Source organism: Schistosoma haematobium, chromosome 2 (genome assembly GCF_000699445.3).
Source record: "Schistosoma haematobium chromosome 2, whole genome shotgun sequence".
NCBI lineage: Eukaryota > Metazoa > Platyhelminthes > Trematoda > Strigeidida > Schistosomatidae > Schistosoma > Schistosoma haematobium.
The window spans coordinates 30,196,842-30,223,820 of record NC_067197.1 but is presented as its reverse complement, the minus strand read 5'-3'; the positions used below and the strand labels follow the sequence as shown (position 1 = coordinate 30,223,820).

The 26,979-nt window shown below is 35.3% G+C and overlaps 2 protein-coding genes across 4 annotated transcripts in view; one reads left to right on the top strand and one right to left on the bottom strand.

Annotated features, from left to right (window-relative positions):
- Nucleotides 1-1,308: 1,308 nt before the first annotated feature.
- On the top strand, nucleotides 1,309-12,710 carry MED4_1 (Mediator of RNA polymerase II transcription subunit 4). Of its 2 annotated transcripts, XM_051214895.1 has the most exons (6): nucleotides 1,309-1,921; nucleotides 1,966-2,072; nucleotides 2,120-2,235; nucleotides 2,273-2,678; nucleotides 4,865-6,656; nucleotides 12,426-12,710. In XM_051214895.1, the coding sequence occupies exons 1-5, from the start codon at nucleotides 1,854-1,856 to the stop codon at nucleotides 5,407-5,409; spliced, it is 1,242 nt and encodes a 413-aa protein (XP_051068080.1). In that variant the 5' UTR covers nucleotides 1,309-1,853; the 3' UTR covers nucleotides 5,410-6,656; nucleotides 12,426-12,710. The 2 variants fall into 2 exon arrangements, with proteins under 2 accessions (XP_051068080.1, XP_051068081.1); XM_051214896.1 differs by lacking the exon at nucleotides 12,426-12,710 and having other exon boundaries at nucleotides 1,309-1,362; nucleotides 1,745-1,921; nucleotides 2,120-2,678; nucleotides 4,865-5,451.
- The window catches only part of TRIP11_1 (thyroid hormone receptor interactor 11), a 40,385-nt gene continuing 20,230 nt past the window's right edge, over nucleotides 6,825-26,979 (bottom strand). For both annotated transcript variants that reach the window (XM_051214893.1, XM_051214894.1), the window contains 9 exons: nucleotides 23,418-23,972; nucleotides 21,580-22,407; nucleotides 20,016-20,180; nucleotides 18,299-18,551; nucleotides 14,168-14,371; nucleotides 12,927-13,008; nucleotides 12,118-12,232; nucleotides 11,387-11,503; nucleotides 6,825-7,752 (listed from right to left, as the gene is read on the bottom strand). In XM_051214893.1, the coding sequence (XP_051068078.1) occupies nucleotides 7,492-7,752; nucleotides 11,387-11,503; nucleotides 12,118-12,232; nucleotides 12,927-13,008; nucleotides 14,168-14,371; nucleotides 18,299-18,551; nucleotides 20,016-20,180; nucleotides 21,580-22,407; nucleotides 23,418-23,972 (2,580 nt within the window). In that variant the 3' untranslated portion in view covers nucleotides 6,825-7,491. The remainder of the gene's footprint in view (nucleotides 7,753-11,386; nucleotides 11,504-12,117; nucleotides 12,233-12,926; nucleotides 13,009-14,167; nucleotides 14,372-18,298; nucleotides 18,552-20,015; nucleotides 20,181-21,579; nucleotides 22,408-23,417; nucleotides 23,973-26,979) is intronic.

Below are 26,979 nucleotides of genomic sequence, written 5' to 3'. Positions count from 1 at the left end.
TACCATTTACAGCAGTTCGGATACGAAAATATATCAGTAATGGATGATAATAAGTAAGCGGAAGTCTGGAGATTTTCAGATTCAGATTCAGATTTGTGTAGTAAGGACAGAAAGCCTACGGCCTGTGTTATTCCTTTTCTAGTATACTTCTGTGAGTGTCCAGTCTTCTCTTGAAAGAGTCAATTGAAGGTGCGGATACCACTGCTTCAGGCAGCAGGTTCCAAGTATTGATGACTCGGTGTGAAAACCTGTATGCCACGGGTATTTTGTTCGTTCTTGGCTTTTCTACTCGCCTGCTATGTCCTCTGAGGTGTCCCGATCTAGTGGGAAGGAAGAGGGAGAATAAGTTAGGTCCGAAATCATTTCTTAGTATTCTGTACATCAATATTAGATCTCCCCTTAGTCTGCAATAGGACAGAGTAAAGAGGTTCAGTTTTTCAAGCCGCTCTTTATATGATAAACCACGGAGTTCCGGAATTGCACGCGTAGCTGCCCTCTGTACCTTTTCTAGTATGTCTGAGTCACCTTTTAAACAGGGGCTTGCAGCCTGAACACAGTTCTCTAACTTAGTTCTCACTGAGGATGTGTATAATGTGGTGAACATGGTAGTATCAAGCTTAGTGAATGTCCTTTTTAAAGCCCAGAGGGTTCGAAACCCCTTAACTGCGACCTCCCGGCAATGGGCCGTCGTCTTAAGATCATTGCTCACTGTCACCCGTAGGTCCTTATGAGACCGGACTACGGGTAATGACACATCCCCTATGTTGTACGTATTAACCTTTGAATCCCCCAAGTGCATGTAGACACACTTTTCCGAGTTGATAGGCATTAGCCACTCTTTAGACCAGTTTATCATATTATTTAAGTCCGCCTGAAGAGTAAATGCGTCTTTGTCTCCAGTTATAACTCGCCAAATTTTTACATCGTCAGCGTATAATAACATTGGAGACTGTACTATACTTGTAAGATCATTAACGTACATTATAAAAAGTAAAGGACCTAGGACAGAACCTTGGGGTACTCCACTAAGTACTGGTCTCCAGATGGAGCACTTGGAATTTATTCTTACTTTTTGCCTACAACCTACTAGGAAATCCTTAATCCATTTTAAAAGAGGTCCGGCAATACCAAGGTTTGCCAACTTCAATAGCAGTCTATTAGTTGGCACCTTATTCTGTTAATTCTTGACTAGAGGTATTGGCGATTCATTGCTACTTGACACAAAAGCTGTTAAGAGAAAGCTTATTATATACCATCCACCACCGTTTGAACTATCCGAACCTGCATCAATAATTATTGAAAACTAATAGCGCGTTATAGAACTATTGCGTTACTTTAGGCTTTTTTCCGTTCACTCAGTATGTAAGTACTGCTTTTCGCTCTTGAAACTAAAATAGACGGTAGCGCGAGTTTTCAAGATTAAGTTGGTGAAGACTCAATTTTTAGGACTTTTTGCTCTGATCGAGTGGTTATACTGTTTTTATCGGCTAAATGGTATTCCAAATTATTTGTTCGCATCTAAAGAAGACTACATCTGGTGCTAGCTTCAACCATGTTGTTGAATATCGACTTACAAAATTAATGCATTTGGAAATATTAACATTGCATCCGCACTTGAATACGGAATTGTAGTTTCGCTCTTGGGTGTTCTTAACTGTTGTTAGCTTCACTCGTTACTATGTATAAAATAGTTCGATAAAATCACCAAGTTATCTGTTTGTATTCCTGTTATTTTTCTACTTAGATTCTCGCGTTGAGTGATTGTCGGTAACGACGATCACCATCAAGTGTTCGTGGGCTTTTGTTCATTTTCTTAACGATAGCAGATCTATTAACCAAAGACTAAACGTCACATGTCTAGCAGAGTGTCTTTAAAACAAAAACTGATAGGTCAGTTAGAAGATGCTGATTCAATTTTAAGGTATGCTATACATAACATATCTCAAGTTTCTTTTGTTCTATTAGGGACATACTTTCTGCAGCCTCCAAAAAGAAATCCTCTGTTACACTGCTTCCTCTCATAGAATTATTGTTGGAAAAAGATCAACAGCTTAAGGAAACTTATAAAGAAAGTATGTCATTAAATTTTGCAGCATGCGGTACTAATTCCATCGTTTAGTCGAAGTTTACAACGAAATACAGAAAAAGATCGATCTCCTTAAGGCGGATTGTTCGAAATCCGACAAGCAGATCCAGTCATGTCAGCTTCATTTAAAAAAGACTGAAGTTATTTTGGTTAGTCTTCTGTTCTTTACTTGTGCATAGTTAGTAGAGCACTGCTTTATACTATTCCAGACAGAAGTTGGACTCCATGACTACTGCTGTTAAGAATCCGATTGATATGGAAGAGCTCGTTAGATTTTCCCACAGGATTAGCGCTACTCATGGCGTAATAGCCCCAGACAACTGGACTCAAGGAGACCCTAGAAGACCATACCCAAATAAAGAAGAGATTCGGCGTGGATACTTGGGTCATATTGATGATGCTGGAAATTTCCGGCAGTCTCTTTGGGATGCTTTGTTGGATACTGCTGCTGCCGCAGCCTCAATAGTTAGTTCGTCTACCCCATCAGTCTCCAGTAGTTCTGGTCCAAATAGTTTGGGCAACGCGAATATAGTGGCGTCTCAGACTCCTGTATATCACAGTAACCAAACGCAACCCACAAGTTTATCGCTAGGTAATATTCACTTACTGTTGTTATTTTTGAATGTCAGACCCAAATTTGTCACGTTAAGGTGTCTTATCATCCCCTGAGATTATCAACGTTATTTAAACTTAAGCTATAAGTGTGATAGACCTTCCTATACTTCAGTAGTTGACAAACCATTATAGCGACCATGAAAAAGTTCAGTCTGTATTGGAAGCTAAGATTTAATAGTTTAGAATGAACAGTCTGATCTTCCTATTTACTCTCTGGTTCCTATTACTTTTATTATAAGAGGTTTTATAAACCCCCTAGAAATACAAAATGATTTTTCAGGATACACTTCGTCACAGTAGTAAGTCTTATATAGTATGTTGATGTGTGAATTTAACAAAATTGTCCACTATACAGACATTTGGGGGTAACCAGCCATCTTCAATCATACTAAAGGAAGTGATTCAGTAGCCATACTATGATACCGAAAGCATTATCTCACGGCTTTCACATCAGAACTGATGTGAAAACCTCTTGGAACTTACAATAAATTTTCGGTCTAGGTTGTGTCAAAAGTGCTTGACCTTGAACACGGAAATATATAGCGTATTGAGGTATCATTATGTTTAAATATAGATGCGCACAAGCCATTGTTAGTGATCTCATGTCGTAATATACATAAGACTAAAACGATTTCGGTTTTCCTAGGGTATCTTCCACTGTGATAATGTGAAATCTGGCAGCTTTTCCTAATAGACATTTCTCTCAGATATTACGTTATGATTGACCAACTGAAGCTCACATGAGATATGTAATGGAGTGGTAAAAATGAGCACCAATAATCAATCTATATTTTCAAGTACTTTAAACTAGTAGTTATTTCAGCCCTATACATAGAGTTAAATATGTACCGATACCACAGAATATTTTCAACCGAAGACGTTTAGAAATAAAAAAGATCATACGCTACCTAAGATGAAAAAGTTTGATTCGTTGACATGTGTTGTCAAACTTCTATTTAAGGCTCAATAAGTAAAAGAATCCAACTTTATCAAAACCTCGTTTGTGGTGTTGCCTAACAGTACCATACCCGTTTTGCTCTCGTCCAATATCTAGTTACGTAGAAAACTATATGAAAATTCTGGGAAGGAGTTTTACAGTAGATGTTTTGTGCTTAGCAAAATAGGATAGTAACCATTCCATGTCTCCAGTTGTTTTTCCAAAGAAGAGCACCGGAAAGGCCGCTGGGTTTCTTGTTTAATGTATTTTCAAGTCTAGTATCAACCTTGGAAGGCAGTTTTCATTCACCTAGAGCCGTATCTATTTTAAATTTAGATGAGGTCCCAAGTAGGGGTGTTTAAGAAACAAGTTATGTCAGAAACAAAATTATTATGTAATGTATTGTTTTGTGGTAGACCAGTTTATTTTTAATTATAACCAATATAAGACCCGCCAAAAATGTACACTGACCCAAGTTTCCGCACTTTGGAACGAACTCGATTGTCCGTAAATCATCGTAGTAATATTGATATCAGTGGTGGTGAAAACTAGTCATGAAAGAAATTTTGGGAAAAAAACACTTGCAGTAATGCTCACTCAATATTCTGAATAAAATCAGACATGTATAAGTCTGGGTTACTGAGACCAGTGTTGAATCATGGAAACAAAGGTCTCCAATCAGAGTTCACGATTATCCCGAGAACCGCAACCAGATAGTTTGTAGTTCTCGTTATAGTTTAGTTGAAGAAGCAATGACTTCGTAGTATGATGTCATGTTTTGGTTTGACTGCGCCTGACTTCTTTCGACTTATTCCTGTGCTGACCAGCGCAGTTCACTGTAGTAGACGATGGATGGAATTAAGGAGCGATGGTGAGAAGCCGATTCTTTTCATATTAATCACATGCGTAAACCATGGATTTCGGAAAAATAGCTATCGTGTTGCTGTTTGATCTACATCCGATAGTCGTGAAATAAATTTTGTCGACTGTATTTTAAGTTTTGCAATGAACTGTTTTGTTTTAATATTTTTCTCACAGATTTTTCCATGTACTAATTAGTGCATGCATTTAGTTTATCCGAATAAAACTCAGAATTGTAGAAATATTTTGGCACAGTCGTGTAGAATAATTATGAATTATTATTCTTGCCTTTATTTTAGCGTACACTTATTTTTGTATATAATTGTTAAGGTGCAAATTACTTTGTTTATCTTATGAAAATCTAGTCACTTGCTCTCCGAATATGATTCTACCAGGGGTTAACATGGTTTCCTCACCAATGTCCTTTTCACAGTCTGGTGGCTCGTCTACATGGACTGGACCAAATATGAACCTCGTCACAGGAAATCCTACCAGTTCGGAATTAGCTGGTCCGCAAATACCAGCTTCTCGACCGCCTTCGACTTCACTAGCCGCTATGCTTACTGGTACAAATATAATGGATCAACATTCTCGTAACACCACATTGCCTCCACCTCCTCTTAAGCCAGGAAGCGGACAAATGCAAACAAGTCAGGCCACGTCTTTCCGGCCAAGTGGTGTTCTACCTCGACCATCTAACTCTGGAAATCGACAAGCATTTCCTTCATCTCCGAATTCCTCTGGATCGCAACATATGCAGTATCCACATAGTGATACATATCCCGGTTTTATGCCGAACAGTAAAACATCTCGACCACATTCCAAACGTGCACATCGGAAACACACAGACACAGAGTGTACGGAAATGTCATCTAATTCCTCTAGTGATTCATCCAGTGGTGAGGAATGACTGTACTTTTGTTACCTTTTCAATAACATTCAAACAAACCAACCACCTTTTTATTCTCATAGAGATTACTCAGATATTTGAAAGAACGACTGTCGTCCCATGTCATTTCAACGGTTGTTGAGCAAAGAAGATGAGGGAAATCGTCTTCAAACTTCTCATACAGAGCGGTGCCGACTAGTTCTCAGTGTGAGACTTCTAAGTAGATCATGTTCTCGAAAATATGAAATCACACCAAAAATTTCTTGATTTTACAGGAAGCACATCAGTAACATTAGATTCTGATCCAACTATCTGTATTTTTTAACCGGTAATTTAGGTACCATGAACAGTATAACGTGTAGGATTACATAATCAGAAAAGATTTTATAATTATGGTTTCTAGTATTCCTTGAGGTGGTTTTAATTCATAATAAACTGTTTACAGTTAATTTTATGTGAAGAAAAGTGTACTGAAAATCAACCTGTGGAAAATGGATTGACTTTACAAGACTAAGTAACATCGACAAAATAATTATTATATTCTAACCTCACAGTAACAATGTGGGTAGTATTTTGTGAGTTAAATTAATTACAGTAAGCTAACATTTACATGGCTGTAATCAGTTTGGAATTAAATTTATTCGGGTAAGATCGACGAATCTAAATTTCGAACTTACTTGTCCAGTTGTTATCTTAAAATATTTCTACATTGCTTGGCAGGCAGTTACAATCAAAAACACACAACTCTCAAAATCTTCCAGAAAATAGTAAACATATTGGACACACAATCACTAAATATCCAAATTGATGGGCGAGGCAGCATGTCATCGGCCAAAAAAGCTATTGAATGTTAATTCCCCAGATCTCTGTGATATCATATCATATTGATTCAGTCTTAATATTTCTTTGCGAATCGGTCATAAAGTCCCTTGTTGTCATTTCAAAACATTTTCGACTGGTTGTTTAAATAAGTCTGCATATATAGCAAGTTGCGTATCAGGACATTTATTAAAGCGTTGTTAATTAATGAGTAGATGTACTCAAATCAAACTAGTGTTGCATAAAATGTTCGTTGATTCTAAGGCCACCATTACCTTATCCATCAAATTGGAATCTATAATAACAGTACAGACCACATAGAAATGAATCAACCGAGCTTTGTTAACGGACGAATCAAGCGAGTAGATTAAAAGTAACATTCGCACTTATGAGTGATAGAAAGCCCTATCCTACCAGAAAATAGTTCACACACGGAAAGAAAATTTGAGGTAAGATAAACTCGAATTAGTGCGCGTTTTAACATAAAATTCGATTATTTGAAGAATTCAGCTATGAAACGTAATCAAGACCTAGTCCGTTAAATGGGTTCAACTCTAAAAGCAGATTTGTTTGACATTAATAGAACAGAATAGTTGTCAGGTGTTAATTTTAATTAATTATGTTTGGCGAACCTTAACAGTAGTTATGATTTATTCCTAACTAAGAATGTCGTTTATTTAGGTTTCTTGGATGGTTAAATGGTTTTGTAACTTGGCCTTGCGTACGTCGAAGATAGTTGTTTTTAGGTTACATAAAGGTCATCGTTCGCATTCAATTACATAACTATGCCACGGAAATTCGACTGATGTTGTAGTAAATGATGATACGCGATATCACTACAATTATATTCGAGGTTAGAACTAACAAACTAACTCCTGTCAAAGGCAGATCGTGATTGACCATCATGGAAAACCTGGTCTAGCTTCAACTGTCTCATGATTTCAATCTGTGAAATTTCTAAAATCTCCACAAACCCCTTCTGATACTAAATAATAATCGTCTAATAATTTATTATTACCATAGTCAACTAATACTTAATTGGAGAAGTGATTTACAACCGTGATACTTATTTTATATAGAATTACGTTGTCACAATGCATAACAAAATGAATATATTATTGAAATTTACCCGGAATAGCGGTTCATCGAACCATTGTGTGAAAGGTAAACAAATAAAAAAGTTTGAAATCAGATGAAAATTCTGGTAGAAGAGAATGGAAATTTTACAATCACAGCTCACGGAAAAAAATTCAAAGGAAATAAGTGAGAAATATGTAATCATTGTTAAAGCATATAGAAAACCGGTTTATGATCTAATAAGTTTGAATCATTATCGGATTTAGGAGGATTAGATAGTGAAGTAGAACCTGTTATAATTTTGCTAACAGGATACTTCTCATCTTCCGTACCACTTGTATTCACCTGCTTTCTGGAATTATTAGTTGAACTGACCATATCAGGTGTATAATAATCCATAGGCAGCTTAATTGTTGATCGAGGAGATGATTCTTCTTCTAGAAAGGCCAGTAACAATTCTGTGAAGGTCTAAGTGAACAGAAAAATGTCATCATGGTCTTTATTGAGTCCTCGATAAACAAAATTAACATTGATAATGTAATATAAGGGAAAATTAGGATATTACACCGATAAGATGTCAATAATTTTATTTAGTTTTTATCGTAGAAAAATCTTGCTGAGTAGATAAGGTAGGTGAAACACAATTGTGTTAAGCTATTATGCCTTAAATAATGAAATCATTCCCATACGACGGAAAAAATACTTTCTACCGGGACAAACTACACTTATTTAGGTAAAGATTGAGTAATTAATTCGAATTTGGAGAAACTTAAAAATACTGACCCATTACTAGGGAAATTATCAAGAGTAATCATGTAACTGGGTTTTCGACAGGTCGTTCTACATAATTCCTTTTGTTATTAAGAGGCCTACAAGAACCAAGGCCATGTGTAATCTAAATATAGTAGTTCAGTCTACAGACGACCTACATTCTTAGTATATATACCCCAGCACAACCTACACTTACAGTCAGTAGTTGTCAAGTGAACAACAGATGCTATGATAATGGAAACGGTTGGAAGTCATATGTATAAAAAGTACTCAAAGCCCGATCAAAAACAGTCATTTGAAACCAAGAAACCAGTACAAAACAAAATGAATAAGTTTACATCCATACTAAACCTGGGAGCAAACTGTAAGGAGGTTTTAAAAAAGCTACGTCACCCTAGTACGATTGAAACGGTAGCTGTAAAGGATTTAGCTAAAGAATATGACTCTCAGTGAATATGTTTCATCAACATAATATAGTATAATAGAATCCTTTTTCTTTGTGAGTCGCCTACACTGTGAAAACCATAAATATGGTGTAAAGTGGGTCATAATTGTCAAATACTCATTTTAGGACCTTTCCACATTAACTATGATGCTGGTGTTTCATCCTGCTTATTGAAGTCGCAGCAAAACTCATCATTTATGTATCGTTGTGGGCGATTTAGTCAATCACTCTGCCCCAGTAAGATGCTCAGCTCACGAGGTTCTCTCATAAACTAACCTGAATGATCAGAAAGTTAAAAATTATCAGTTTTAAAATGATTTAGACAGAAAGTTGAGCACTTTTAATATTGTGTTCATATTTGAACCCATCGTGCCTGACTGTTGTGTTATATCCTAACACTTGAGGCAGTTACAATAATAATGAACTCAAAATCAATATCTCGATACTGAAATACAGTAGGAGATAACCTTAAAAAATAACTCAAAAATAGTCTAGATATAAGAGATGTTAATGTATAATACATGTTAGCAGGATTTCATGAATAAGCTATGTCTGTAAGATACATATATTTGAGAAAATACAAGATAATAAGCTAATTGTGAAATGTCTGAGTTTAAAGCATCGAAATACTGATGATGTTGACTGTCATTTAAAAAAGTGGCATTCGTGTGTAACTTACGTAAAATATCGACACCATCCACTTTACATCAACTAGTTGCCAAATATGGTGACATTACACCTTTGATTATAACCTTAGTTGATAATGTCTTGAAAGTATTTTTAATCAATCTCTCTACTTTCCGACTAATTATAATAAACCTTTTTTTCGTTAGTGAGAATATGAATTAAATTTAATGAAAATACGTACCACTAATCATATACAGATTTATAAATGAATATCAGATTATGATTAGCACCCACTATGATACGAGGGTAATTTATCGAAGAAGACCATAACTGGAAAATTTAATGAATCTATCTACCCACACATTGTTTATTTACAAGCCTTTTTTTAAAAAAAAGAACTGATTGACCAATTAAAACTATTAAGGAATTATCGAGTAAAAAAAAACCCATTGAAGACTTCATATACAAATATAAATGCAAAAAAAGTAGTTGAAATCACGAATTTCAAATGACTTCTTTTCTAATCCACCACCACTACCATACACATGACATCAGAACTACATTATAAACTAATCATCTGATATATATATATATATATATATATATATATATATATATATGTTTTATTTAGCAAAGGAAATATGAAAATAATGTGAGACAAACCAATATACCATGAATGACGGTTTAAAACACAGACAGAATGAATAAAGTGAACACCCGTAAGTATGTTTAACAGAAAGAAATTCGTAAAATTTACGTTTAGCTATATTAATTAATACCTAACTCAATTACATTTGAGGAAAAAAACCATTCAAATGTCTAATACTATCAGGAAGTTTTGTTTTTAGTTTATACTTCACGGATTGACTATTTGGTAATGAAATCAGGTTTTCTATTCATGTCACTTTATATGTACATGGTAATTTATTACTTTTAACTGAATAATAATAATGAGTTAATAGCATCAGTTTTAAAAAGATTTTTAACATAAATTTTCCTTGTAAGAAAAAATGATCTAAAATATTGTTTTATAAGTCGTGGATGCGCACTGCTGAAGAGTCCCACAATAGGACGAAACGGCCGTCCAGTGCTTCCAGGTTTTCCATAGTGGTCTAGCTTCAATTGACTCATGATCTCAACTGTTTAAATTTTTACAATCTCCACAAAACTCCTTTTGATACTTATGAGTAATTATCATAAAAATATCCTACTATGACAGCTATACATAACTATTTCATGAAATTTCTGTCAAATTTAAACAAACATATTAAAATAGTAACTATTAGCTCTGTTATGATTACAACTGAGTGCAGTGCATTTTTACACTTATTGAGAAAGGTACAGTTAGCAAAATAGAAAGTATTAGAATTTCCTAAATTATTTATTTTACAATTCAGCAGTGGTTGGTGTTGGAGTCGACATAATCAGTTACTGTGTTGTGTGGTGAAGTTCTGAGAAGTGAAACGAATGTACACACAGTTTTACTGAAAATTTAATTATTCTACAGCAACTTTGTAGTAGTTGACAGAAAGTCTCACTTTTTAAGAAAGTACTTGGTGATGTAACACTGAAACATAGAGAATATTATGTCATGATAAGCACAATGAATGGTAACTTTTGGGATCCATTATGGACCAATACTATGCTTATATTTGTGTCGTATAATTGTTAAATAACTAAACTATACATATTCATATCCCTCTTATTATGAGCTTTATTCTGACCTATGAACTATTATTCTACGATCTACCATTCTTGAATTATGCTCTGTCTATTAATTACTACCTCCCACATTCACAGCCACATTTGGCTAAATCTTGTACAAATGTTATTTTCCATTTTACAGCACGATGTGGTCTATCTGGTTGGTATATAAACCCAGTATGCTTGAAATAAATGATTTTTATCGCAGAGGCTGAGATTGGTGTTCTGGACGTAACTGGCTGGGCTAGACAGGAAGCAAGACCGATAAGGACTCTAGACTTCTCGCACGGGTTTTATGCGTCATTGGTTCGGTCGATAAATCACTGTTCTCTAGTCGGCGGTGTCGTTACGTATACATTAGCAGGGCACACAGGCCACATGTTATAACAGAGAATTTCTTAAAATACATAAAGATAACATAGAGTGATAACATCATAATTACCTATACATATATATTCTAGATAATGAATGAAAATTTAGTGAAATAAATAGGAAGTAATAAGACATTTTTATTGTGTGCAATTGCAAAAATTATAAAATTAAGTCATGACTAACCTTATCGTTATTATTCGATGAAAGTAGAACATCTTTTGGGGGTCCACTAGGTAAATTAGATACAGTGGTTCGAACCCATTTCATTAGTTTAGGTAATGTGCCAGATTCATTGCCAATCTATGCAAAGAAGTAAGGTGATATAGGATATACATTATCAAGCGTTAAGCATACAATTTAAACTACAACAGTTTTAATACTAATTCAAAATTATTAAAGGTACAGTATGACTACAACTCAAAATATTGCTGTTGTTAAAAAAAACGAGAAACATGGATGAAATTAAATAACAAGTAATAATAGTTGCTGGTCCATTAAACTAAAAACATGTGGTGGATTTTGAAACAAGTCATCCGATGTCACCGGCCATTATTTACGATAATAATGCTAACTCTAAGTATTTGGTATGGCCCTACAGCTCAGTTCAACAGTTACTAACTTTACAGACTGGTGATAAATATTGGTCTGGGTGCACTCAATTTCTTCCAACATCCAGTATCAGGTGCTTTGAAGTAGATGGTTGTCATCAGTCTCCAGTTAATCTAGCACGAAAAGTCATATACTGTCTGGAAGACCTATATATGATGCACCAGAAATAAATGATTGGATATAAAGTCATTGTGTACAAACATATTTATAATGTTCTTATCATCATTATTATAGTTAGAAAAGCTACATGTTGAATATCAGAAGGGAAAAAATATACAAATTAAAGGAAGTATGCAGAAACTAACTTTCAAGTAATCCTCATCTGAAAATTCCAACAAACTTCCGATAACTCGAATAGCACTACTACGTTGATTTGCAGGTAACTGCAAGTAGCTAAGTAGCAAATTCTTAATTAGTACTCTAAAAGAGGTAATGAAGAACATTTTAAAGGATTTCTATTGTTGTGCCATATATATATATATATATATATATATATATATATATATATATATATATATATATATATATATATTATAAAGAAGTAATTTATATAACTTTGGTATCTGGTATACGCGACCTATAATTGAACTTCAAATATAATCATTTGTTGTAGTAACATAAAGCGAACACGTACATCAAAACAATTATATAAAGAATTCAGCCAACAACATTGTATGTAATCTATCAGGAAGCATTATGTTATATTATGGCTATAGACTAAAATACAATTAACCAACTGTTTTCTTAAGGACCAGATATCAATGACGAGTAAAATAATGGGATAACTTAATTATGGTCTTAATTGCTAAATTATATATAATAGATTCAATTGTATCTGTTTTTACTCATTGACTGATCATAGATAATATTATCGCAATACAATACATTTCATCTATCAATTACACTGTTAAAGTAAATTCGCATACTGAGACTAAAATCCTGTTGCACAACATATGTATATGTAAAAGATCATGAATATTTTGAACATAATAAATTATGTCTTTTGAAAAATCTATCAACTTGAAATGTGGACAAATAATCAACATATAAGATTTCACAAAGCAACACATAATTCATAGTAAAGAAACCAAAACAGAAAAAGTTCATATCGTACTTATCAATTCGTGCATCTGTATCTACAGCCATTTTAGCAAGACGATCACGAAGTCCATTATTTTCTGTATCACGTTTTTTAACTAAAAGATAAAAAAAAAAACAATTTAGAGTAGGGCTTCAAATAGTGAAACATTTTTGTACAGTATTATTTTATACATTAGAGATTATCAGTCTACGCTAAATAATGAAGCCGTTTCATGTTCTGATATCGAATATCTAACAAAGTCCCATTACTTTTATGTTATCGCAATAGATCCTAAATTTGTACTGCAAAATATCACTACTGGTCAGGAATTCATATTCCTTATAATAAACCTTGGTTTACCATCACTAGTTTCTTAATCGTTTTATTATTGATTGACTGAAAAGTAAGAGATAAATAAACATCAACTAAACAAACCTTAAGTACTTCCTTTACTATTGGATTCACTTTCCAAAAAATGCATCAGTGCCCATGAATTTACTGGATGATCTGTTTATTAGAATCTTCTTTAGAGTGATTTGAGTTTAAGTGTTAAATGGATGTTAATAAACAATAACGACTGCATTATAATAATGTATGCAATGTTCATTACTAATGAGAACTATTATTTTCATAAGATTAATGAACTAGACAGAATGAAGCTTTTAAAATTCATTTATTTATTCCGAATTTAAGTAGCGGATTATGACATGTTTCATTGTTGTCATCTTCAAACAGCCACTCTAATGATATACAGGTAAAATGGATAAACAACACCATATTCTAACAACAACGAAGTGGGATCACTCCTGGAAATATCTTCTACATGTTCTGATATCTGATTTAAGTACGGATAGATTCTCTGGAAGATCATTTGGGTATGTGCATGTTTACATTTTTAATAAATTGTTAATCTTGAGTGCAAAACCTATTAATGATATAAGGTAAATATTTATATACACTATTAGGTTAATGTTATCAATCAATAGACGATGAAAATGACTAAGTTTTTAACGGATCAACAACAAGTGATTTTCACCGAAATATTCTTTAGAGAGCTTTTTACATTCTAAGTATAAAAATAACGTGGAACAAAATTAAATTTTGCGGATTTATTGAGTAAAATTACAGAACATTAGATTCATAGGATAAGACAAACTTATCCATTTTTATGATGGAACAGTTAAACTAGAGTAATAAAATTTTTCAAGAAAATGAAATGTAATTTCGATCATAATACACATATTTAAATAAAGCAATTTAATATCAATGTTAACCTTTTGTTTCAAGTCGAAGGATTTGTTCACGTAATTGTTGATTAACATTTTTCATTTGATTTAATTCATTGGCTAATTCTTGATATTTGATAATTGATTTATTTAATTGTTCCATCTCTTGTTTTGTAGCCATTTCTTTTTGAATAGTTCGATTAAGTTCAGCTCGAAGATGTTCCGTTTCAGCTAGAAGAGTAGCTTCCTGATCTATTATTATAAAATGAGAAAAGGTATAGTGAACAAAAGAAAAAGATATTAGATAAGATACATCATAAAAGTCGTCGTAAATAAAAATAATTATGTAAAGGTTCATGTATTCAAAGATTTGAGTCATGCAACTTTGACAAAAGTGCCATTGATGCTACGATTCAACATGCTTAAATAAAATCGAATATTGTAGGATTACGAACATTGTTATATCCTAGTGAAGATTAAATTACGAGTAACTTCCGAGAACTATTAATGGACTAATATCTTACATACATTGTTATTGTATAACTATTCAATAACTAGACTGTGTATATCTATATTCCTCTTATTATAAGCTTGATTTTGACCTACAGATTATTATTGTACGATTTACTGTTCTCCCAACGTTCACAGCCACTTTTGACTTTATTTTGTATAAATGTTACTCCCTACTATATGGTGCGATGCGGTCTGTTTGGCTGGTATATAAACCAAGTATGTCTGGAATAAATGATTCGCATAGTGGAAGCTGTCATTGGTGTTATGGGCCCAACTGTATGGGCTAGACGAGCAAAGAACCAATGAGGACATTGGACTGATCAGACCGGTCGAACGTCATTGTTTTAGTACAGTACAAGAGTGGATAAGTCGTGTTTCGATTGGGGAATAAATTACGTGATAAGTAGCCAGACTTACAGCCACAACAATCATGTAATTAGATGCTGAAATATTTTTAGTCAGGGATGAATAGGGTGGTAGAAATGGAATCCAGGACGAGCGTCTTTTCCTGTTCGGGAATCGTCAGATGGATGTACCTTTATTGCAGTATTGATATTTACATCGAGACTCACACCAAATGCCTTTCGCTTCAAACGACAACGCATTATCCACTAACCTACCGATTCTAGATAGCCGCTGGTTTATGCAACGGGGATGAATTATAAATTAGTATTTGTTTGGGTGATTTATTAATTTGAACACATAAACGTTAGTACAAGGGGGCACTAAATATATGTGCGCCACAGAATAACAATAAGGTTGTGAAGAGATAGAGAATGTAGAGTGTGTATAATAAAAAGCAGAGCAACGAACAGAAATTAGTGTATGAGAGTGAAATAATAATAATAATAATAATAATAATAATAATAAGAGTAACAGTTTACTTAAAAAATACAACCAGAAAGATTTCTTTCACTCAAACAAGTTGCGTTCACTTTACGAAAAGAGTAAAATAAAACTACAACAGGATCTCCACTAGCCTCTATCCTGAACCATGTCTGATAACCTCTTAAGCCACTGTGTTGCACCATGTCTAGGACGCCAACCAAGGAGTTGTGAAGTATCAATACATGCCAGTCCTGTACAACTTTCTTTCATACCACGTCACCATCCCATACATTGACTACCTCTCCACTTTTTCCATCCGGTCAGAGCGTCGGCAAATAATACACGACGTGAAGTTCTCTGGGACGACATTCTTGAGACATCCAAGCCACCGAAGTCAGTGTTTCAAGATGTTGACACCATTTGGATTATCATCTCTGCGCCCGAACACACGATGCCGAACCTCTGCATTACTAACATGGTGTTGCCACTGGATGTCAACAATGCCCAGGTACGGCCGAGAGTGGGCAGAGTCCACTCTCCCTCTCGAAATACTCTCACATGGTCACGCGTATATAGCCTCTGCCAGGGAAGTCCTACTCACTGCCTTCTCGTGGCATTACTGTTGTTTACGAAATTGAGAGGACGAAAAGTGAATATCAAGCGCTTGAACCGGGTTGGTGGACATGGAGAGTTCACCTATGGGAGTTGGAAAACCCTGATTCCAAACCAATGGTGCACATGGGCTGGCTCCAGGACCCTGAAGGAACAAATGGCGTATGAACCAATCGTCGGTCACCGGCTACCATGAGACTGCACCTCCTTACGTTGCTGCCAGTGGCTCGAATGAGTTGGAAGAGCTTTTGGCAGTTACCAGATGCAGCTGCTGCTTCCAACTCATTGGCATGCTCCAACCACCAGGCTTCTCGGTCCTTACGCAAGCTTTGTCCAATTGCATTACGTAACAGCCTTCGCTCGAGGTCAAACTCACGGTCACCCGGAGAAGACCGACGGCATTCAATGGTTTGTAAGGAGACAGAAAAAAACGAGTGCTTATAAGCAGGACGTTTCGCGAAGTCCCATGTGACTTGCCATTTTCATTACATCGTGCGATTGCAACCCATGCTTAATTATACTTTTCGGTGGGATGGTAGCTAGCCTAGAACCTAGATCAGTTTGATATTTATTTACAACAGAAGCTGCAACCAATTCGCTAACATCGATCGGTTTAGGACGACGAATTCGTTGGCCACTGAAAAGTAAGGTAAGATTAGCGCAAACAAAGGCATGATCCGAGTCCAGCTACATACTCCAAAAGCAGCGGCAGTATTGTACACAACCACGCCAGTGGTAGCTGATCGCGATGTGATCAATCTGAGTCCAGGCTTGAGATGCAGACGGAGGACACCAGGTGGCACATCGGTGATGACTGTGCTGGTAGTTATTGTAGGTCCGAGACAGGTTGTACTCTGCGCGAAGTCGTAGCAAACGGTCACCTTTATCTAACCTCTGACTAACAAGTCTCCATCAGCCACCTAAACGGCTCTCTTCTACGTCTAAACGCCCGACCTGAGCATTCAAGTCTCCGGCTAGTACTACAATATTTGTCGAACACACTTTCTGTAGAACAGTCAACTGATTGTAAAGCTCATCGTTTGTCGCATCCAGGCTGCAGTCTGTCAGAGTTCACTATCCGTAGTTGGTGGTAGCATTCAACTTTCAACTAGTCAGTGACTTGGGGTCGTTTAGATAAGACAGGAATTCTGCCATGGGCGAGCTGTTGCATAAGTTTAAAAATGAAATGCGCAAAATGATAATAAAAAAAGAAAGGTCAAGTGGAGTAGTATAAGGAAAATAAAAACGAATATTATCAAATGATCGTGACTGTGATTTGTCAGAGCGAGAATTGAAGCAAAAATGATTTTTTTAGTAGAAATCATCGTTTGATTTGTCTGAGGGTTGGGATAATATCTAGGCTCCCAAATTGAAGCAAGTGATTTTCGTAGGAGGTCCACAACCCGAGCCTTTGACCTAAAGGTCTAATCTGCAAGGTGGTGGAGCGACGTTAGGAGATGCAGCCCCATGGTAGCTGGTGACCGACAAAAAGGTTCATACGCCATTTGTTCTCTCAGGATCCTGAAGTTTATGTGCACAGTTGGTTTAGAAACAGGTTTTTTCCGATCCCCCTAGGTAGATTCTCTGTAAACTTTATTCCGGTTAAAGTGCCAGACAATCGCTTTTCCGGTAACGTGCATGATAAAAGCAAGAAATAATAGTTGGCTCATCTGAAAGTAGTAATTTGTCTGAAATCTATAATGATATGGAGCAAACGGAGTTGTTTTTGTATCACTTATCTGAAATACAAGTAATAAAGAGATAGGAAACTACAGAAATTCATATGCGCGTGTGAAAGGGAAATCCGAACAAGGAGAAATATGTTTTATGATTTTATAGAGGTGAAACATGAAAATCTCTTATGACCGGTATGAATATAGCAAAATACATATAGGAAAACGTCATAAAGGGAATAATTTGTGAATACTTATTTGGTTTTCTTAAAAACATAAATGTATAAGTAATCTTTACCATCTGTCTGTATACAACGAAGTGAGTAGGTAGCCAGGACTTGTAAATAAAAACAATAAACTAATAAAAAAAATTTACCAGTTAACTTAGGTAATCATCACGTAAACAAATCGGTCATCATGTATCATTGATTAGTTGATAAAATAGCATGGTAAAGTAAATTATCATTCATGCAGGAATTCAATTATTGACCAAATACAGTATATTATAAGAACAAAAGATGATGCATGTTAAACTCGAAAGAAATTAACTTACTGCGCTGAAAATTATCTAAAACTGTTTGTAGAGTTTTTAAACTCTCTTTTAAATCCAGAACTTCACGTCGACTAGCCTCCAAATGTTTTAAAGCATCGTCTCGTTCAGAATAAGCTGTCTGCAATTGCGTATCTGTTGTAGTACATGAATCTTTTAGTTGAGCAAGGGACTTTTCAGCTTCGTTTAAACGTGAACGAAGTTCCACCTCACGATTTTCTGCAATAACAGCTTCAGAGGTATAAGATTCTTCCATCTGATTTATACATGTGGAAAATATATAAAAGTATGAAACGTGATAGAATATATTAACAAGGTTACTTTTAGCTCATTCAAGTGCGATGCTTCTTTAAAGTTTTCTTCTGTGGAAAACTGAAGCAAAACCATAATATCTCTAATTTTGAAGCATTCGAGGTTCTAAATTCCATAAAACATAATTTCTTCAAAGCACTTGAACAGCACTGGTACCCTATCTGAGTAGACTATGACCTTACAAACAAATCTGTACATACCTTAGGAATTGTACCTTTTTTGCAGTACGAAAAATGGAAGGAAACACAACTTTTTACGACTCAAAATCTATTTTGAATTTTAACTGTAATACACACTTTATAAGAAACCACTCCAATATGACTCAACAAGACCCATCAATTCTTTTAACTAATAACAACTCTACGGGTAAACAATGAATATTTGGCAAGTTTTTAATAGTGTTGCATTTTCTGAGATGAGTAGTTTAATTGCAGAGCTTTCACAGTCGTTCTGGACGAAATCAGTGCCTAATTTAAGTAGTTAATGAAGTTGTGTAAAACAAAAATGAAATCACATAAATTAAATCATTCCAAATTTGAGGGTGTAACACAATGAAAATAAATTGCCTAAGCTACAAATAGTTATCCTTTCAAAAGGGGACAAGTTATTAGTAGTTACCGACGGTAATTGCATTAAGTAGTTATTTAGTGTGAACTTAAGGATAAAACAATAGGACAGTGAATTTAATGAAAGTTAAAACAAAGTTTTATGTTCCCTTTTTTAAATAATGAGGGGATATAGACAAAGTGAAACATTTGGCAAGATAACCATTACTTCTAGCATCAACAGAAACCACTTACGTAAAACTCCTAATTAATATATTTCCTATGGGTCAATAGAGACATGCCTATGAGACAACTTAATAATATTTAATGTTTGCGTAAATCTGATTCAAAAAATAAACGGCCACAATAGCAAAGTATGCTGGTAGTTAAAATGATCAAATCAAAACAATTTTAGATTTGTAAAGAGGAATTTCTTCATTGACAATCAGTAAGAAAAAATAAAATTTCTGAATAAACAAAGGTTGAAATTTAGGAATTCGAGCAGTTTCGTAAATCGACACGAAATAACCAACACCCTGAGTCCATAAGATTGGATATGACTACCAAATTTCTGTGAATATACTTTCAAAAATAAAGAAGCAACAATTGAGGCGTATTTGAACTAGAGTAGGAATGCAATGAGATTTTGATGAAGTTGAACTCAGAAGTGATTATAAGTTGGTCATAGCCATGTAGTTAATAATCAACTTATTTTTATTATTTTCAAAAATGAGTTAGTTAAGCAGTAACCAAGTATACATAACGATTATAAGTTAATTTCAATAAGTAAGAATAAAAAAAAGTATACAGTTATCAAACTTAGTGCACAAATCTTGTTAAAATATACTGATCATTTTACACACCTCAACTAAATGTGCTTGTAAGCGTTGGATTTCGGCTATTAATTTTTCTTCGTTTGATGTTTCCTCTTCAAAATTCATTTTACTTGATTGATCTACGAATTTAGTTGACGCTGTTATAGTTTCATTCATTAACAGAGATTGTTTCACGATATTGTCAGCCTCCATCTTGATAATAATGACATCAAACAGTAAGAGGAAGAATGAAGTCTAAAAACGGTACATTGGTATTGGAATGTAAATATTGAACTAGATCTACTTGGATAAACTGAGAAGTGAACGCTATTAGTGTCTCGACCTCTTTGTTTTATTAGGAGATCTAGTAATAAAAATACATTAAAGACCGTCATAAGGTATGATGCACACACCAAAATTACCAATGTGTTTCAGCTTGAAGCCTAGATTTAACTTTATGAAAACTACAGTGATAGTGGTAGTTCACCATGATACACAGTTTATTAAATGCTGTATATGATATGTTAACATAACAGTTCGGTACACCGTGAATAAATTTTAAACGAAAGATAGTATATATGAATATTCGTCAATATTAGAGCGACTAGTTTGACAGAAATTGGGCGCCGAGTATAGAAAGTCATTATATGTGAAAATTATATTTGAAATAACCTCAGTGTTTGAAATTTAAATGATTCCGACGTTTCGTTCAGCAAACCTGTCTGGACTTCTTCAGGGTAATCATTAAAATCAAATTTATCAAAGAATAATAATTATGGTTCTGGTTATTACCTTGAAGAAGTCCAGACATGTTTGTGGATGAAGCGTTGGAATTATTTGAATTTTAGTCGCTTGGATTATTTCAAATATAATTTTCACACAGATAATATAATTCATTTATATTGGTTGTTTGGATTTTCTTATTGTTATTTAAAAATGCAACTGATCAATGCCTTTTGGCATATTTGCATCTTGTGTGGATTAGATCGACATTGCCATAAAGTCACAAGGCTATCTAGACTCAGTAGTTAAGTGGACAACACGTTGGTGTTTGGGGTGAATTGCACTGAGTTCGAGTCTGGGAGTAAACAATCCCGAGATGCAAGGAAGTCCAGCTGACGAGTCCAAAATAGGACAAAACGCATATCTTGAATTCCACTACTAGCCGCTATACGTCCCTGCTTAGAAAGACAATATAAATGTTGATAAATGTGATGAATAACATTATGCAGATATTATCGTAAATAAGGTACCCGATTATAGTAATTAAAAACTGATTCTATAAATAATAAATTTCTAATTATTGAAATGTTGAGGCGAAATCAACGGAAATATTTTACATGATACAGAGTGACAGAGGATAATCATATATGCATATTATTTTTATGCTATGAATTGATAAACGTTTTTTGTGATTTATCCATAAATTATTGGATATATGAAGACCTGAATATCTGATGTTCGAATAGTGCAAATATCGAGAATGGATACTGATTAAGTGTTGAATAAAAGTTCAGAGGAAACAACTAGTTGATTAAATCCCTTTTTCCAAAACAATTATCTTTATACATACTATTTATACTTATGAAAGAATAATAATAAATAAACTTACTTGTTTAACATTTAATTGTTCTCGTAAACTATTCACTAAAATTTCTGCTTCCTCTCGATGTTTTCTAACTTCATTTAATTCATTTAAAGAATGCTGTAATCTCTCATGATATAATTGACTTTCAGCATGTTTCTGTTGTAAACTATTCACTAACGTATTGTACATCGATTGGAAATTATCTGAATTAATTTTATATTCATTAAATTTAAAACTGAACTTTTCTAATAAAGAAAAGACTTTTGAAATATTTGTGAGTTCAAAAGAGTCAGGTGACACGATAAATGTTTCACAGTTTTGTGATGAATTGACCAAATGATCATTGTATATAGAACAAATATATTTGATTAGTTCTTTACAATATTGTTCATAATTTTCTTTGCGCTTATTCATTTCGTCAATAGCGTTATCAGTAATTGGGGAGGTTTGTGTTTCAGTATCAATACATGATGCTTTACATTTATGTTCTGTATCATCATTGACAACATCGTCGGTTGTTGTAGAGGTACTAGTACTAACAGTAGCAATAACAGGAGAGTCAGTAGAGGTAGCGGCGCAGGCAGTGGTAACGACAGTAGTAGTAATAGGTGTAAGTTTGGACTCCATGCCTGGCAAGACACTTTCCAACTGTTGCTTCTCCATTTTCAACTTATCAATCATATCATGTTGGTTTTGAATTGTGAAAAGTAAATGTTTTAAATCTCGTTCTGCTTGTGTTCGGAATGTTGTGTGCTGCGCTAAAATATCACGAAGTGCTGCAACTTCTGCAGACAATTTGACAACACTTTCAGATTGATCATCAGTTTCAGTTAATTCTGAATCTAGGCGATCCTATGAATGTGTTTTAGTAAAAAAGAAAATATATGATTTTTATAAGGATCTAAAACAAATGTTTCAGCGACGAATATATATATATATATATATATATATATATATATATATATATATATATATATCAGTAGAATATGGTGTTACAATGAAAACAGAAGATCCACCTATTCTCTCTTTATACAAGAAACTTAAATCACTTTCATAAATATTATAATGTTCAGGTTATAAGAACTGCACATCTGTTGTCTATTTAAAATATCACAGACACTTAATGACTGAGTTAAGTGTGAAGAAAAATAGGTGAATGCATAAGGTCGCTTTTATCACAACACCAGGATTAGTTAGAGAACTATAGGAAACTAGGGATAACTAAAAAGATGTATGGTTTAAATCCAAAGCTGCTCAGCAATGAATAACTGTAAAATAATATGAAATCAAAACTAAATCAACATTCAGTTATGACGGTGAGCATGATATTTGCAGGTTATCGAGTTCCAGTACACATTTCGTACTTCAATCAGTTTCGGATCAAATATGATTATAATCAAATAACATAGATGATATGCTTCACTTTCTATACGGTCGAAAGTTAAAATTATTAGTTTCTCCTTCCAAATTAGCCAAAACTACCTCGAGGCCCTCTCTGAATTGTGAAAATCTTGGGTTCGATCTCTAGAGGGTTATAAGTGTTAGCTAATAAGGATTTCTAAACCAAAAAACAGTTGACCAGAATTGAATGGTTTTTTATGGATCTCCATAGGATATCAGTTCGTAAGGAAAATAACTTTAGATTGAATAATCCGTAAAAAAACCTTAACGTTAAATATAGGCTAGACAAACAGTGATACCACTTAAACATAAAATGAATTTTTCCTAAACACAACACCTATATTAGAGAAATTGACTTGGAAACTGTCCAGGACTAACTGGATAGGTAATTATATATGAAGTACCTTATCATTTTTCATTGTAGATTTATAGATTATTTTGAAATGTAGAAAAAAACTCACCTTAAGTAGAGTAAATAACTCAATTTCCCAATCATCAGGATTCCATTCTTTTTCACTAACCTCAGGATCGAGGGAAACACAAATCTGATAAGCCAGAGAGCTTAATTCAACAAAATCGTCCGAAATCTGTAAGTTCTCTGTAGAATTAGAAGATTTGAGATTTTCTTCACAGTGAGCTAACTGATCATACAACTGTTGGTTATCGCATTCTAGTCGTTTACATTTTTCTTTAAACAATGAAAGTGAATCGTTCAAACGAATGATTTCATTACGAGCAGAAACCTCAGAAGCAGTTAATAGAGCTAGTTGGTCTTCAACACTTGTAGGTGGCCATGTACAGGAAGATTGTTGGCTGAGTAAATGACTGGGCAAAGTAGGCGGTGGTGGAAGTGATAATAAATCCGAAACAGTTGTGTTTAAAGACTTTTGTAAACGATTGAATGGTTCTAATTGGCTTTCTAGTTCAGCTATACGATTCGCATTCGCGATACTACTATTTGAAAGCATTTCTTCTAGCTGTTGGATTTTCTCCTTCAGACTATGAGAAGATGGGAGCTGAAGGAAAAATTATTGAAGATACAATGAATAATCGTTTACATTAGTCAATAATTACTTCAAAATCTACGCTTGATGATAACGTGTAAACTAAATTTTATTCATAAATAGATTATTCTGATATTCAATCATTTACAACGTACGACCAGGCACATATATGCATCGGTCAAAGTTACCACACCTATTTAGTACAAAAAGATGAACACCAACTTCATAGAAGTAGTTAATTCAATGGTAGTAATATATAAAAGAAAGAATGTGCATGAGGATATGATATAGGGAGAAAGAATTAGTTCGTTTAAAGAAAAGTATAAAGCTATTCTAATCTTATGGTTTAACAGAAAACAAAAAGTGTATACACCGACGCCATTGTGATCGATTCTGAGCCATGTCAAACAGTCTCCAACCCCTGGTTACGATAGTTGCGCTGACCCCAATCGAGTAGTCTGCATCTACCAACATGAATTAGACCAAAACCTAATGACTTTATGGAATGATGCCACGTTTTGGTCTGGCCAATACCAATTTTCTTCCAACCGTCTTCATCATCAGTCAGCATTGCGCGTCGTGGTAATCGGTGGTTGAGCGTGTGTAATACGTGCCCAAACCATCTCAGTCGATGTAAATTCACAACCTCATTAACTGATTTACCACTATTCCCTAATACACTGCGTCTCACCTCACTATTACTTACTCGGTGATCCTAGTAGATGACAGCAATATTTCTAAGATATGTTTGGCCATTTTTATTAGTGCATTCTCTAAGTAAAACCACCTACTTGCTGTCACTTTATGTTAACACCGTCTCTAGCAACTTTAACTAATTTGAATAATATCTAATATCAACAGTATATCACTGTGTCACATGACACACGCATTTCGGTAGACCTGATTGACATATTTTGGTAATTACTGCTTTGTTGTTTCGTACTCTCTGTTTTCGTTTTAATTTCTCTAGTTGTAGATAATTGCCATTTATTCTATCTGGCACACTAAATGACCTTGATTACACCGTTCATAAATCAACAGGCTGTCCATTTAAGAAAAATTAAAAGTTCCCGGCAGATGCATTGGATCGCTGAAATACATGTACTACCTAAACGATTACCGAACTAGTATACTTAAAACTTTCTTCTATCACATGTTTGTTCTGTACATCTAATGTTACAGTCAGTCAGTCAGTCAGTCAGTCAGTCAGTCAGCTACAACGTAGGACCAGGCACATATGTGCGTCGGTCCAGGTTGCCATACCGCATCAGCACAACAAGATGAACACCGGATTCATAGCAGTGGTTAGGTCAAAGGTAGTAATATGTAAGAGAAAGATTGCATATAGAGATATAGTACAAGAAGAAAGAATTGGTTCGTAGAAAGAAAGATATGAAGCGATTTTAATCTCTTAGTTTAAGGGAAGACAGGGAGTGTATACACCGACGCCATTGTGATCGATTCTGAGCCATGTCACCAAGAGTCTCCAACCATCGGTTACGATAGTCACGCGGACCCCAACCAAGTAGTCTGCATCTACCAACATGGCTCAGACTAGAAGTTAGTGACTTCAAGCACTGATGCCACGTTTTGGTTTGGCCGCCCCTAACTTTCTTCCAACCATTTCCAATACCGGATAGCATTGCACGTCGTGGTAATCGGTGTTCAGGCATACGTAACACGTGGCCCAACCATCTCAGTCGATGAAGATTCATAACCTCATCAACTGATTTACCATCATTCCCTAATACCCTGCGTCTAACCTCACTATTACTTACCCAGTGATCCCAGCAGACGCCAGCAATATTTCTAAGGCATCTGTGGTCTTAATGGCCATGTTTCGCTGCCGTAAATTAAAACAGAACGGACTGCCGCGCAGTATACTCGTCCTTTTATTGATAGACGGATAACTCGCCTTCGCCATAGGTGGCGCAAGTTGGCAAAAGCCAATCGAGCTTTTCGAATCCGTGCTGAGATTTCGTCCGATACCAACCCATTAGGGCTGATCAGACTTCCAAGATAAGTGAAGTTGTCAACGCGTTCGACTACTTCACTCCCTATCCTTAGTTCAGGTGTTAACGCAGACCAGTCCTGAAGCAACAACTTGCATTTAGAGGGAGAGAAGCGCATTCCAAACATCCTGGCATTGTTGCTCAGTGCTACCAGAAGACTCTGCATTTTGTCAGCGTCTTCACCAAACAGGACTACAACATTGGCTCAGTGGTCTAGTGGTTAAGTGCTCGCGCGCGAAGCCAGTAGGTCCTGGGTTCGAGCCCCGCGTGGTGCGGGATCGTGGACACGCACTGCTGAGGAGTCCCATACTAGGACGAAACGGCCCCGACCGTTGTTGCTACCTTGACGTGGTGGTCGGGCTTGCCTATCGTGATGAAGCAACTGAGCTATACTGGCTGGAACAACCGTTCCTCAAGGTCCTACCATGTCAGACAGGTCGGTTGAAGAGCGGTAAGTCTAAAAGCAACAAACCCAAGGTCCGAAGGCGAAGTCGTACTGCTGACTGTACAGAGGCGCGACAGCAGTAAGGTGTTTCCCTCGGACAACCAGCATAACAGCGATGCTGCCTTCCTACAAGGAGGGGTGGGGTTAGAAAAGGTCGACCCTAAAAATGTCACACCTCACCTTACCTCACGGATTTCCGTCTCTGGCGGTAAGGCCCTTTGAAGAACGGAGCTAACACGTCAAAAACCTTCCACAAAAAGGCCGTGCGCGACCGGCCGCAAGCAGTTATCCCTTGGGTACTGCGGTCACGCTCTCAGGTCACTGAGACCGCCTCTAATCCAATTTCCTTTTCAGGTACCTCCAGAAGAACCCTTCCACGGTGTGGGCAACCAGGAAGTGATAACCGCCCTCATACCTCTAACAGCACCCAAGACCATTGTATTGATAATCAACCTTCCTCTTCAATCTAATGTTACGATTTATATCAAATTGATCATGCATGTAAACTGGCGTGAATTCTGCAATTATTATTTTCAGAATATATAAGAATTATATTTGTGAT

Excerpts from the sequence above, each read along its gene's own strand:
- MED4_1 (XM_051214895.1), top strand. The coding sequence starts at position 1,854 with ATGTCTAGCAGAGTGTCTTTAAAACAAAAACTGATAGGTCAGTTAGAA. Across the intron at positions 1,922-1,965 it reads GATGCTGATTCAATTTTAAG|GGACATACTTTCTGCAGCCT; the intron begins GTATGCTATACA and ends TTGTTCTATTAG. Across the intron at positions 2,679-4,864 it reads ACCCACAAGTTTATCGCTAG|TCACTTGCTCTCCGAATATG; the intron begins GTAATATTCACT and ends ATGAAAATCTAG.